Here is a 14260-nt window from a genome sequence, read left to right as displayed (position 1 = left end):
TAACTGTACCCCTTGTGCACAACACCTTGTCAAAAATTTTTGTTTGGGGCTGGGGATATGGCCTAGTGGCAAGAGTGCTTGCCTTGTATACATGAGGCCCTGGGTTCGATTCCCCAGCACCACATATACAGAAAATGGCCAGAAGGGGCGCTGTGGCTCAAGTGGCAGAGTGCTAGCCTTGAGCAAGAAGAAGCCAGGGACAGTGCTCAGGCGCTGAGTCCAAGCCCCAGGACTGGCCAAAAAGAAAAAAATTTTTTTTGTTTAATTAATAAATAAATTATTAAAAATAAAGAATAGAAAAAGGAGGAAGAAGAGGAGGAGGAGGAAGAAGAAAGGCAACTAGAATAGTACAATGTGTTTGGGACATGCAGATTTAGAAAAATCTTGAAATTCAGATGAATATAGTTCTAAAGAACCAAGGATCACTTGCATTAATGAATGGAAGCTGCACTGTCTCTGAGCCCTTTCATTGCCATCTAGATTTACCCTTTGTCCTGGTAACCATGGCAGCGTCTGAGCCAGGGGCAGGGTAAGAGTTGTCGGTTTGGACCAGCGCTGGGGAGCTCAGACCAACATCCCGGACTGGCGGGGAAGCCGCTGAATCTAGGAAGGACAAACACAGTTTTCAGGCCCCTGGTACACAATGCACACTGGACACCTGCCCAGGGCTGTGGGACTCAGTGGACATTATTGGGATTCGCTCCTGATGCCACCATGACGAGCAAAGGCCAGCAGACGGCTTTGTTTGCTGTTTCATTCTTCAGAACACAGCAGTGTTCCTCTAACTAAAGGGTGTTTGACATAATGCAACTTCTGGCTGAAAAAACGAAGTGTAACTATAAACCCAGTTTTCAGTATAATTTTATATGTGGTATCTAGAACAATGCCTTATTATAAAATACATGCTGGTGGCTCACATCTGTCATCCTAGCTACTCAGGAGACTGAGATCTGAGGACTGAGGTTTGAAGCCAGCCCAGGCAGGAAAGCCCATGAGACTCTTATCTCCAATTAACCACCAAAAAGCTGGACATGGAGCTTTGGTTCAAGTGATAGAGTGCCACCCTTGAGTGAAAAAGCTCAAGGACGGCATCCTAGTACTGAGTTCAAGCCCCAGGACCAACATACACACACACACACACACCACACGTGCGGCACTCCCCGCCCCCTGCCCCCACCCCCATCCTTCCCAGGTCCCTTCCTACCTTGGAAGAACGGTGGCTGGTTGCTGGGCTTGGCATTGGCTGAGAAGCCCTGGCTAATGGAGGAGGGGCTGAGGCTGGCTTTGCCAACTCCACCATCCAGCTGTTGCTCCAGCTGTAGCCGCAGGCCAGTGTTCACCCGGATGCTCTGCTCCAGCTGTGCCCTCAGAGCCCGAATCTCTGCCACCAGGCGGCTCAGGTCGCTGTTCACAGGGACTTGGTGACATGCACCCAGGCTGGAAGCTGAAAGAAGTGGGGGAGGGGTCTGGTGAACCCCCAAGACATGTGAGGACACTGCTCTGTGACATCCCTTCCTACCAGGGATCCCATTGTCATCAGAGGCATTTAGGCAACGTATCTATGAGAGAAATGTCACTATTCCGGTGTGGCCCTGGGGCCCACTGAAGTGGCACAGAGCCAGCCTGGAATTGCTCTGGCACTCCAGCTATGCATGCACACCTAGAGGAGAACAATAGTGGGGAGCAATCATGAGCCTATGGTTTCATTTTTGTATCAACCTTGCATTAGGGAGCAAGACCCCCTGTCCCCCCCACCCAGGCAGGAGGTCAGCATTGAACCACAGAAGGACATTTCATAAACTCAGCACTCAAAAATCAAAAAGGAAAAGGAGAGGCAGTCACCAATTATAGCTCATGCCCGTAATCCCAGCTACTCAGCAGGCTGAGATCTGAGGATCCTGGTTCAAAGCCAACCCAGACAAGGAAAGAAATTCGGTGGGGCTCTTAGGTGAAGTTTAACTCTTGTGGCCTCTCTCTCCCAGCAGCACCTCCAGCTGGGACTTTGTAGAGGAAGGGAAGGGAATGCAAACCTTTCAGGCTTTGCTCAGAATTTCCATAAAGTGCCTCATAGATCTGAATCTCTGACTGCAGGGAGCGGAACAGCTGCTGCTTCTCTTCACACTGTTGCTGCAGGAGGGTCAGCTTGTGCTGCATCCTGTGGGAGAGGTAAGGACTCACTGGGCAGGCAGGGCAATGGAGCCTGAGGAGCTTGAGTCCCAGGATAGGAAGGCCATCACTTTTAATTTGCAGGTGAAGAAAAAGTCTGAGACAGGTGCATTACTGAGCTTCATCAGAAACACACCAACAGCCTTGTGTCTGTGCACACAGTGCCCTTCCTGCTCATGGAAGCCAGGCATCTCTCTAGCCATCCTGGTGCAGCAGCTTCCAGTTTGTGGGCAGGAGAACTCGAGAGCCCTTCCTTTTGCTCAAAGTCACTTATGAGTGAAAGTGAAAAGAAACTGAGGTTTCTGAAAAGGACACTCTGGTCTTGCCAGTCTCCCTTCGTTCAAACTGATCATGGGGCCTCTTCTCAATGGGCAGGTCTGCTCTTACCTAGAGTCATTCTCCTTGAGGGAAAGGCGCTCCTCCCTGAACCTCAAGACCTCCTGCTGCTTCTCCTGCAAGTCTTCAAGCAGCTGCTGCTTTGACCCCTTCTGCTGTTCCAGCTCCTTCTCCAGCTCTTGGACCTGGGACTGGGCAGAGAGCAGAGCCTCTCTCAGATGTCCCATCTCCTGGGAGTGTCCTAGTGGTAAAAACAAAAACAAAAACAAAAACAAGCATTTAGGGCATAGAGCCAAAGCTCAGCAGGAAGAGAACCGAGCGAGCGAGCATAAGCCATGGTGAGAGGTTGGCTTGCTGTGTCTCTGCAGCTCCTGGAGCCTCTGACTGACGGCTTCCCTTGCTTTTAGAGAAGATATTCTGGCTCATTGTTTTCTAGGGGCATGTATACCACGGATTCAACAATCTATCAAATGTTACCAAAGCTTTCTTGTGTGTGGTTCTTAGATATGATTTTTCATTATTTTAAAAATGGGGGCAACTTTTTTCCACAAACTGTTAAAATCTCTGTTGTCTCTCTCTCCCTCTCTCCCCCCTCTCTCTCTCTCTCTTTCTCTCTCTCTCCTCCCCCCCCCCCCCCGTGTATGTGTGTACCAGTACTAGGACTTGAACTCAGGGCTTGGGGTTTGTCCTTATAGCACTTTCCACTCAAGGCTGGCACTCTACCACTTGAACCACAGCTCTGTTTCTAGATTTTTTTCTGGTTCATTGGAGATTAGAGTTCCATGGACTTTTCTGCCCAGGCTGGCTTCAAACTAGGATCCTCAGATCTCAGCCTCCTCAGTAGCTAGGATTACAGGCATGGGCCACCAGCACCCAGCTTTCAAAAATTTCTCTTGGTCACAAAATCTCCAAAATGATCAACAGGACTTGAGTATACCCCATCCATTTGACAACTCGTGACTTCACAAAAGTGTATGGCCTCCTATGGCCACTCAGCCCAACAACCTGGGAGTCTGAGGGCCATGCCTGGGACCTCTTAGGGTGCCGCCCTTTGTAGACCAAGAATAGCTATGAAAGTCTTGATTGGGTTGATATGGGCGAATGTTCAGTTGATCTCCTTGCTATTCCCATGGGAAATGGGTATGTCCAGGGAGGAAATAAACCTTGAATGACCCCAGCATGTGATTTTTCCGTCACCTACCTCTGGTAATGTGACTCAGCTGAGCCTGAAGGCTCCGGTTTTCTTCCTTGAGGACTCTGTTCTCATTACAGAGATGGGACATGGACTCCAAGCCCTGACCGCCAAAGTGAGGGGTGGATCCTGTACCAGAAAACACAGTTCAGTAACAGGTGCTTCCAGATGGTTCCCGTTCTTAAGATCCGCTGTGTCAAACCATTAGAAAGCCCCAGGACTGAAAATGGGAAAATGGACTAATGAGGCACAGTGGACTGAATGCCAGGAATTTTGGTGGCTTCTGGGCACACCACTGTCATGTTCCATAGCTGCCATTGTGCTTCCCTAGCTAGATGCCACCACAATGTAGAAAAGCAGCCATTCAGGGAAAGGAGTCTCCAGGTGACAGCACTTACCAAGAGTGGTCAGGGAGGGGTCTAGCTTGGGGAAGGGTCCTTACAGACCTGGCTCTACCTCTTCCCAAGCACAAGCACACAGAGTGACCAGGCCGTGCCTAAGCAGACTGAGGATGAGGCAAGAAGTCAGGATACTCTTCTGCCTTGAGCAGTTACTCTGTACACTCAGACACTCCCATAAAACATTCTCCCACCATCACATCCCCAGCTAGACTCCAAATAGCAGGTGACTTATAGAAAGCACAGGAAAATGCTGTGAGCCCTGGACAAGTCTACCTAAGGGTCTTCTCGTGTGAAGCTCCTGAAACTTAGCCCCAGATAGCCAGGGCCAGGCCTCCCTACCGCTGCCACGGGCCATGGAGCTCAGGCGGTGCTGCAGCTGCTCCCGCAGCCGGTCATTGACACAGATGGACTCTTCCAGACGCTGGCGCAGGTTCCGGATCTCACCCAGGTGCTCTTCCAGCAGATCAGTGCCTGGACATGAAGTAAAGTAGGGGAGAGTACGTGTCATGGGGATGGGGGGGCTCAGCAAATAGCATTCAAGAAGATCTCTAACCACTATGAACCAATGCTGATGGCACCTTCTCACATGGGCTCACAGGGGACACAGGGAATTGGCTTTGCAGGGTGCTAGTGGCTTGCATCTGCAATCTCAGCTGCTCAGGAGGCTGATATCTAAGGATCCCAATTCAAAGCCAGCCTGAGCAGGAAAGTCTATGAGAGACTTATCTCCAATTAAACAGCAAAAAGCCACAAGGGGAGGTATGACTCAAGTGACAGAGCTCCAGCCTTGAGTAGAAAAGCCAAGCAAGAAAGCACAAGTTCCTGAGTTCAAGCCCCAGGATCTACAAACAAACAAGCAAAAAAAAAAAAAAAAAGAGTCGAGAGTCTGGTAAGCACAGGCCAGCCCTGGCTAAGGCTTCCCCGTGGGAAGCCTTGCGCACACATTCTGGTGGGGGGGGGGGGGGGCGGGCAGAATGCCATGTGGGTTAGAAAGGAACGGCCAGCTCAGGACAGGGCTACTTTCTCTCAGTAACTTGCAACCATCTCCAGAGTGTAGCTTTGAGATGACAGCCAAGATCCACTCCACCTTTCTTCTAACACCTTCATTCTCGTTCATATAGGAAAGAACACCTTTTACCAAGGGCCCAAGTCCTTCCTGGTCCACTTAGAGAGAAGGCCTATGGTATACACACGTGACCTTCAACCCACTCTTCATGGTTTACAAGGCAAGTACCCTTGCCACCAGGCCATATTCCCAGCCCAAAATAAGTACTACTATTTTCATGGTTTAATGACTGGCACGGAAAGCTTCCTTCAAAGCACTAGTGTTTTGTGTGTGCTAGTACTTGGGCTTGAATCCAGAGCCTCACACTCTTGCTGGGATTTTTTTTCACTCGAGACTAGTGTTCTACTTCCTGCTGAGTCACACCTCCCCTTCTAGCTTTTTGCTAGATTTTTCTGCCCAGGCTGGCCTTGAATTGAAATCCTCAGATCTCAGCCTCCTGCGTAGCTAGGATTGCAGGGCTGAGCTGCTGGCACCTAGCTGTTTGGGTTTTGGATAGGAGACATATGTCTATGTCTGGTGAAGAAGTTGTGTATCTTTCTATAAAATTCCTGACTGATAGGAGACAGTCCCTATAAATGTCTGTGCCTGGCCTTCTAGAAGCATCTAAGATAAAGGGCTATAAAGAGGTTTGGGGGCAAGGGACAGGAGTATGACAGCATGGGAAGTGGGTCCCTAACTTCACTAGCTCAGAAGAGCACTCGGGCCATGGATGAAGTGAATGGAGGAGTGGTCTTAGGAAGGGCAGAGCACGGTGAGAGTCCTTTGAGCTTTTTGCACTCCGTGAGCCAGGGACTGGAGAAGCCCTGGACAAAGCCCTGGTAGGAAAGAAGTGGTCCGGAGGAGATGTGATGGTGGAGGTTGACCCTCAGCTCTGCTTTACCCGTGGGCTTGGGGGTGAGCTGGTACGTGGATGAGCCCGAGGACAGGTCCCCACACGCAGTCCCTTTCTGGGGCCTCATCATATCCCACTGGCACCCAGGCTCCAGGGTTCGTCCCAGTTCTTCGGGGCCCCTCCTGGGGGAGTGGGGATGCACAGGGCCGAGGTAGGGGGAAGAACTGGCATCTGAGGGGACGCCCAGCAGTGGCGCCGAGGATGTAGAAGGCACGGTGCCAACGCCTGGGCAGAAAGAAAAACAAGCGAAACAAACCGTGTCAGAGAGGAGCAGCGGCCAGGCCAGGAGACAGACCCCACCACTCACACCCCAAGCTTGTAAGCTCCACCTGCGGCATTTCCTAGCAAGAGACCCTGCAAGGCAGAGGAGGAAAAACATTAGTAAAGTCACACACATACAAAAAAAAAATCAGTGAATTCACAAAAGACAAGATCACTTGCCCACTCCTGGCTCTTACTATAATTCCTGAGGGAATCCAGGAAAGTTCTGGGAGCAAGACTCATTCCCAACATTAGGAGTCAAGAGTAGAATAGGAGACTGGCACCCGTGGTTCACAGCAGTAATCTTAATCTATTTAGGGGCTGAGATCTGAGAAGAATGGGTCAAAGCCAACCTGGGCAGGAAAGTCTGCAAGAATCTTATCTCCAAAAAACAACCAACCAAACAAACAAAAAACACCTAAAAACTGAAAGTAGAGCTGTGGCCCAAGTGATAGAGCACAAGCCTTGAGTGGAAAAAAGCTAAAGCCCAAGCCCCGAGTTCAAGCACCAGAACTAGTACAGAAAAAAAATCACCCCAGGAGATCCTAACAGGCAGCAAAAATTGAAAAGAACCATCAGGTTCTATACTTCTCTAGTTTATAAAACATTAAATGTTCATTAGAATCACTGAAAGTGAAAGAGGTTAGAAAAGTAAATATTTATGTATTTTTAGTAGAGATTCAAAGATCATTGCCTTCCCCTTTCATACCCGTCCCATCCTCACACCAACACAGAGCAAAGGAGAGGATAGTAGTGGTTATGGACAGCTTATTTTTTAACCAAGAACACAGGCAGTTCAGAGACCACTCGTGCACGAGAAGAATTCTGTTCCACCTCTGCTAGCCACACAACACAGAGTGCGTGCACTACCCCATACAAAGCCAGCGCCACACAGATGCGCAAGGAGCTCTTCCCCCAGTGCAGACCTGGGAAGCAGTAAGGCAGCAATGTCCACTGACGGCACACACCATGTGCTAAGTGATGGGCCAGAGCCTCCGATTCCATGTCACTGGTTCAACTCACAACAGACGTGTGTGTGTGTGTGTGAATGCGTGCACACGCGCACATGTGTACACCAGTGAACTGGGGCTTGAACTCAGGGTCTGGGTACTGTCTTTTCCACACATGGTTGGCACTCTACCACTTGAGCCACTGCTACATTTTTTTTCTTGCTAGTAAATAGTAAGCAAGAGTCTCTCAGATTTATCTGCCTGGACTGGCTTTGAACTGAGATCTGAGGAGCTGGGATGACAGGCATCAGAGGAACAGACCCTCTTTTCTGCACAGTGTCATCCTTCCATCTTTTCCTGTGGACAAAGACAAGCTGACAAATCCTGAAAGATACATGGAAGGAAATCGTTGGAAAGGAAGTCAGACAGGACTCCTGTCATTTTGGCATACAGCATATTTGTTACCCAAGTTCCTGTGCCACAAGTTTCAGGTTGCCAGTGCCTGCACCTTGGGCCCTTCTCTAAACAGAGGGAGAAGCATTATTGCAAGGGCTCTGCAGATGGTTCATGTCCCTGTGGAGCTCAGCCCAACTCCCTCAGCAGGATGGGAACAATTATCCCAGACACAAAAGGTGTGCAGAAAACCCCGAGCCAGGGGCTGAGGACACGGCCAATCTCACCTCCTCTCAGCACCACCTTTGAGCCTTCCTTCCCTGCTCTGACTGTGCTCCACATGGGTTAGCAAGCACCAGTGGCTCACACCTGTAGCCCTGGCCACTCAGGAGGCTGAGATCTAAGGATCAAGGTTCAAAGCCAGCCCAGGCAAGAAAATCCATGAGACTCTTATCTCCAATAACTACCCCCCCCCAAAAAAAAGAAGAACCCAGAAGTGGGGCTGTGGCTCAAGTGGCAGAGCACCAGCGTTGGGTGGAAAAAGCTAAGGGGCAGCACCCTGGCCCTGAGTTCAAGCCCCTGTATTGGCACACACATATGCTCATACATACATACACACACACACACACACACACACACACACACACACACACCAGTAAATATAGTTCAGAGAAAGCAAGCAGAGCTTTCCCTTCCACGTGGACCACACTCCCCCCCCCGCCCCCAGGGTTTACTCCAGCTCCCTTCAAGCCAAAGCCATGCAGAACCACACAGTGTGCACCCCACCCCCACCCTACACACATGGCACGAGTGCTCACTTTCTCCCAGCTGCTTCTGTAACATCTGCAGCTCCTGTTGAGCCTCAGCCAAGGACACCATGGGTGTCCCACAGCAGCCAAGAAGGGGAGGACCAGGGGGGCTGAAAGGCAGGAAGCCCAGTGGAGCGGGGGGCAATGGTGCCTGGGGGATGGGGGGCATGGTGGTAAAATGAAAGCCTAGAAACAAAACGAGGGAGAGAGGAGACATACCATTAGAGAGAAGGGAGAGAAAGAAAAGCATCAGGAAAGGATGGAGAAGGGACTAGAATGGCCTAGAACAATCTTTACTCCAAGGAAGTGGGTCTAGCTGACCTCTCCTCTCCAGCCCTGCCAGGGATGTCCCATACTCATCTTGGAAGCAAAGGGCTGCAGAAAGCAAGGTGGCATGGCTGAGCCAGCCCCAGGTCAGGGCAGCTGGCTCCCAATGCCCCCAAAGCCCCCTGCGCCCTCCCCTCCCGACAAGGGGACAAGGCTCTATCTACACCCAGCACTCCTCTTCAGAGAGCACCGGCGCTCATCCAGGGGAGGGCAGGAGGGAAACCGCCATCACCAGTATGTGGAATTTGGGACTCCCGTGGAAGTGAAGGCCAGAAACCCAAATCAATGTGTTCATTTGCCAGAGAAAGAGCAGATTTGTATTGGAGCCAGCTGGAGCAGACATACTCGAGAGACCCTGACCTCCACACAATCAACAAAAAAGCTGGAAATGGAAGTGTAGCTCAAGTGGTAAAGCACCAGCCTTGAAGAAAAAGGCCAAGTCAGAGAATGATGCTTTGAGTTCAAGACCCAGAACTGGCATACACACACACCAAAAAGTCAGAGAAGATGCCTAGCCAAGATACAATGGCCTACAAACCCACCTGGGCATTTGATCACTTAAGGAAAACTCTGGATCCAGGCCTGCCTCAAACTTTCTATATAGGCCAAACTGGTGTCAAGTTCATGCTCTTTCTGTCTCACAGGCACCACCATGCCCAGCTAGAAAAACTCTTAACAAAAGCAGATTTTATTTCTTTTTTCTTCCTATGGTTGCCACTGTATTTGACTTTGGTATCCTGGGTATTGTATGTACGTTTCTCTTTAGGCCTTAATGAAGCCCTACAGGACTATAAACTATGGGAGTAGGAATTGGAAATTTACATGATAAAAATCTGTCCTAGGTGAACTTTGTGTTGAATATACAGTCCTTAAGAGCCTAGGGAAGACCCAATGTTTAAATCTGCTTCTTCTTGCATAAAAGTAGTTGGAGGGCAGGGAGCCCTGATGCTGCTGTAATCAGAAAGCTGATGACCTTCTAAAACACGTCATACCTGCAATCCTACCTACTGTGGAGGCTGAGATCTGAGGACCACAGTTTGAGGCCAGCCTGGGAAGATAAATCCTCAAAACTCTTTTTTTTTTTTTTTTTTTTTTTTTGCCAGTCCTGGGGCTTGGACTCAGGGTCTGAGCACTGTCCCTGGCTTCTTTTTGCTCAAGGCTAGCACTCTGCCACTTGAGCCACAGCGCCACTTCTGGCCATTTTCTATATATGTGGTGCTGGAGAATCGAACCCAGGGCTTCATATATGTGAGGCAAGCACTCTTGCTGCTAGGCCATATTCCCAGCCCCTCCTCAAAACTCTTATCTCCAATGAACCATCAAAACGATGGAAGTGGAGCTGTGACTCAAGTACTAGTCAGCCTTGAGTGAAAAAGCCAAGGGAAGCACGAGGCCTTGATATGATTATATATAATATGATGATTATTATAATTACATGATTATTATTATAACTAGCCAACTTTAAGTCAAAATGTTGTATGCTGGTCAGAGCCTGTTGGGAATTATTTATTTTCTAAAACATTTTTTCAAAATCAAACACACATGGTGAATGAGATCTTGCTTTTGTCTGGAATGTGAGACACATAGGCTTCTAACAACCCACACCTCTGTCCCTCAAGGAAAATCCAACAGAGCACTGAGGAGAGAGCAACTGCTTGTTCCACTGGCTGGCGCATACCTGGACGGGCCTGGCTGGCCTCCTGGGGGGGGCTCTGGGGAGTTGGTAAGCAGATAGGGTTGCTGGTCGATCCGGCCTTAACCCCTTGAGATGGGCTGGTTGTTGATGGTTTAGAAGACAATACAGCAGGATGACTTGAATGATGGATGGAATCTAGAAAACCCATGAATGAAAGAAAATGTTTGGTGTTCTACTGAGAGCTGCAACTCTGGCCTTACATTTACCCAGGGAGCCAGGACTATAGTCCTGCTGTCCCAGAATGCTCCAAGTGCATGCCCTGTAGTGTTCATTTTCTTGCTTGTAAATCACTCCTTAAGTGAAGCAACACAACTTAGGGTGATAGTAGAGCTGATAACCCTGAAATTTTAAAAAACAGCCCCACCGAGACTGCCAACATCGGTGGATACCCACAGATATTCAGGGGACACTGGGCAGGAATTGTACATGCAAGATTGAGGGAAAGATGGAACACACCATCCTAAAGGAGGAGGTCTATCTTCTAAAGTCATTCACTAAGAGAGACAGCATCTGGCATGGTAGCTCATGCCCGTAATAGTAGCTATTAAAGAAGACTGAAATCTGAGGATTGAGGATCAAAGCCAGCTTGGGCAGAAAAATCTGTGAGATTCATCTCTAATTAATGAGCATAAAGCCAGAAAGGAGGTATGGCTCAAGTGATAGTGCTAGCCTTGAGCAAAAATGCTAAGGGAAAGATTTGTCCAGGTTCTGAGTTCAAGCCCCAGTACAAGAAAGAAAAGAAAGAAAGAAAAGGAAGAGGCAGGAAAGGAGGAAGAGAGGGAGGGAAGGAGAGAAGAAAGGGAAGGAGAGAGGGAAGGAGGGAGGCAGGGGAAGGGAGGGAGGGAGAAAAGCAAGCAAGCAAGTTCTGCCAGCATCTTTGCACTTTGTGCTGCAGTGTTCGTGGTAGGCCGGCATGGGCACGCCGGTGGAGGCCTGGGTGACAAAGCACATGTAGAGTCAGGAGCAAGAGCAAGGATCGTAGCCATGGGAGCCTGCGGCTGGCCCTTGGTCTCACAGCCACGTTCAGTCAGGTAGACACTAAGATGGAGCTCTAAGGACTGGTGCCTAAGGGCTCCTCAACCTAGGCAGAAATGGTACAGCTCACACAATGGAGGCTACCTGAGTGGCCAGGTGAAGCGTTCTTCTCCTCGTAGTTCATGTACTCGCTGGCTACGTCCATGTCAGAGCAGGCTTCCAGTTCATCTGATAAGAAGGAGGTGCTGCTGGCAGAGCGGTGGGAATCTGACAAGGCACGACTGCTGGGGAGCGAGAAGGACTGAGCATCCAACTTGGCCTGCAGGACTTCAATGACTTTCTCCTTCTCCTGGAGCTCCTTGCTGAGACTGGTGGGCAGAGATGCAAATCAAGGTCACCAGCCAGGTGCCAGTCGCTCATGCCTATAATCCTAGCTACTCGGGAGGCTGAGATGTGAGGATCACAGTTTGAACTCAGGCAAGAAAGTCTGTGAGACTTTTTATCTCCAATTAACATGCAAAAAGGCAGAAGCAGAGCTGTGGCTCAAGTGGCAGAGCACCAACTCTGAGTGAAAAAGGCAAGAGAGAATGCAAGGCCCCTGAATTCAAGCCCCAGTACTGGGAAAAGAAAAAGGAAAGAAAAGCTTATCCTGGTCATTAAATAACCACACAGGGAAAGAGCAGAGAGGGATCTTGGGAGCAAGAAGACTTGAAACCTAGTTCACCTAGATGGGTAGATGGCGTATGGTACCAAGCCTGGAGAATTAATGTGCCGATAGAATTAAGCAAGAAAAAGATTACACAAAGTGCAGTGTTCAGTGAATAAATAAACTCCTCATAGTCAGTGTTTGCCTACCCCTGCTCTCCACCCTGTTTTATACAGTTGTAGCCCAGATTATCTTCTGAATTACCTGAGGGCCAACGGTTCAAGTTCAGTCTGTTCTTTCTCATTCTTATGATCCTCTGCAAAACAAATTCAGAAAGAAAAAGTAAGACAGTGATCAGGTCTCACCTCATCCATTACAAACATGGTGGCATATTCAGACATAGGGACAAAATGCTCTACCTGTGGTCCAGATTAATTATGTCGAGGGCTTTTTTTTTTTTTTTTGGCCAGTCCTGGGCCTTGGACTCAGGGCCTGAGCACTGTCCCTGGCTTCTTCTTGCTCAAGGCTAGCACTCTGCCACTTGAGCCACAGCGCCGCTTCTGGCCGTTTTCTGTATATGTGGTGCTGGGGAATCGAACCTAGGGCCTCGTGTATCCGAGGCAGGCACTCTTGCCACTAGGCTATATCCCCAGCTGTCGAGGGCTTTTAATTATAGCATGTTTGCCTGTGTATGCCAGTACTAGGGTGTGAACTCAGGGCCTCACGTTCTCATTTAGCTTTTTTGCTCAATGCTGGCACTCTACTACTTAGCCACACCTCCAATTGCTGCTTTTTGCTGGTTAATTGGAGCTAAGAGTCTCACAGACTTTTCTGCCTGGGCTGGCTTTGAACTGTGATCTTCTGATCTCAGCCTCCTGAGTAGCTAGCATGACAGGCATGACCCACTGGCACCCAGGCTACCCCTTTCACACCTAACAAGGTTTTCATCTGTGTTGGATCTCATCTCTCTTTCTCCTCCTTAGCACTAGATGTTTTTGCCCCAAAAGTCACTTTCCATGTCTGAGGAAGTTTCTATAGCTTGTGTTTTTTGAGCCCAGGCTGGCTCAAACTCATGATCTTCCTGCCTCAGGCTCCTGAGGGCTGGGTTATTGCAGAGTGCCACCATGTCTGACTTAAGTTTGTACAACTGTAACCATGGCATGGTTACAACCACATGTACCTCTTATACATACCAGCCAGTCCCGCAATTACCTTCAGGAAATGTAGAGTGAAATCCTAGGAGGTGGGCTGGCCACCTGGGTCTGGGACTCTGGAAATGACGGAGAATATTCCAAAGCTCCAAGGCCAACTTACTGGTGCTGAGTTTGCTGGTGAGCCTGTGGGTCAGCTGACTTCCTTGGGCAAGCTGCTCCCGGAAGCTCTGGCCCAGGTAGTAGTCGATATCATTGCTCCTCAGCAGGTCCTCAAAAGACTTCACCGTGTCCTTTGCATGCTGGGTGAGGAGGTAGCAAAGGCCTCTCCCTTCTCGTACTTTCTGCCGTAGGTATGAAAGTTCTCGGGCCTGATCCTGAATCAAGGAGTCATATTTCCTAAGGCAAGGAGGGGAGGCCAGAGTAAGAATGGAAATGATGGGCACTTCCTCAGAGTTTTTTGTGAGAGCCAACCTAGCAAACTCCCCTAAACTAAATTTCACATAACCCATATCCAGGAAACATTTTAAAATGTGGGTTGGAGCCAGGCACTGGTGGGTCACACCTGTAATCCTAACTACTCAGAAGACTGAGATCTGAGGATGGCAGTTCAAAGCCAGCCTGGTCAATAAAGTCTGTGAAACTTTTCTCTCCAATTAACCACTCCAAGACCAGGTGGAATTGTGGCTCAACGTGGTAGAGCACTAGCCTTGAGCAAAATGAAGCTCAGGGACAGTGCCCAGGCCCAAGTTCAAGCCCCATGTGTGGGGCACACTGACTGGCCCCGCCTATTCGCACCCGGGAGGTGTGTGGCTGTTGTGCCTCCTCCCAGGAGTGAGGCCCTGAAAAGCCCTGCCTGCCTCAGTCCCTGGGGGCGTGTTTGTTTGCACCGCCTCCCGGAAGAGGGATCCCGGCTAGCCCTGCCTGCCTTCCGGGTCCTGACCTGGAAAGCTGGCTCTAGCTGGCCGTGCCTCCCAGCCTTAAGACCACAGCAGCAAG

General features: G+C 49.6%; 1 protein-coding gene across 1 annotated transcript in view; it reads right to left on the bottom strand.

Moving 5' to 3' along the window:
* Positions 1-14260, bottom strand: part of LOC125355488 (phosphodiesterase 4D interacting protein) — a 120062-nt gene that overhangs the window by 9646 nt on the left and 96156 nt on the right. Inside the window, 12 exon segments of the mRNA XM_048351888.1 lie at positions 487-603; positions 1205-1444; positions 2031-2155; positions 2554-2743; positions 3704-3823; positions 4435-4566; positions 6042-6278; positions 8476-8652; positions 10472-10624; positions 11609-11832; positions 12375-12426; positions 13425-13660. Coding sequence (XP_048207845.1) covers positions 487-603; positions 1205-1444; positions 2031-2155; positions 2554-2743; positions 3704-3823; positions 4435-4566; positions 6042-6278; positions 8476-8652; positions 10472-10624; positions 11609-11832; positions 12375-12426; positions 13425-13660 — 2003 coding nt within the window.

This window comes from Perognathus longimembris, chromosome 7 (assembly GCF_023159225.1).
Source record: "Perognathus longimembris pacificus isolate PPM17 chromosome 7, ASM2315922v1, whole genome shotgun sequence".
NCBI classification, from domain to species: domain Eukaryota; kingdom Metazoa; phylum Chordata; class Mammalia; order Rodentia; family Heteromyidae; genus Perognathus; species Perognathus longimembris.
The sequence above is the reverse complement of the archived record's forward strand: the minus strand, read 5'-3'. Positions and strand labels throughout refer to the sequence as shown.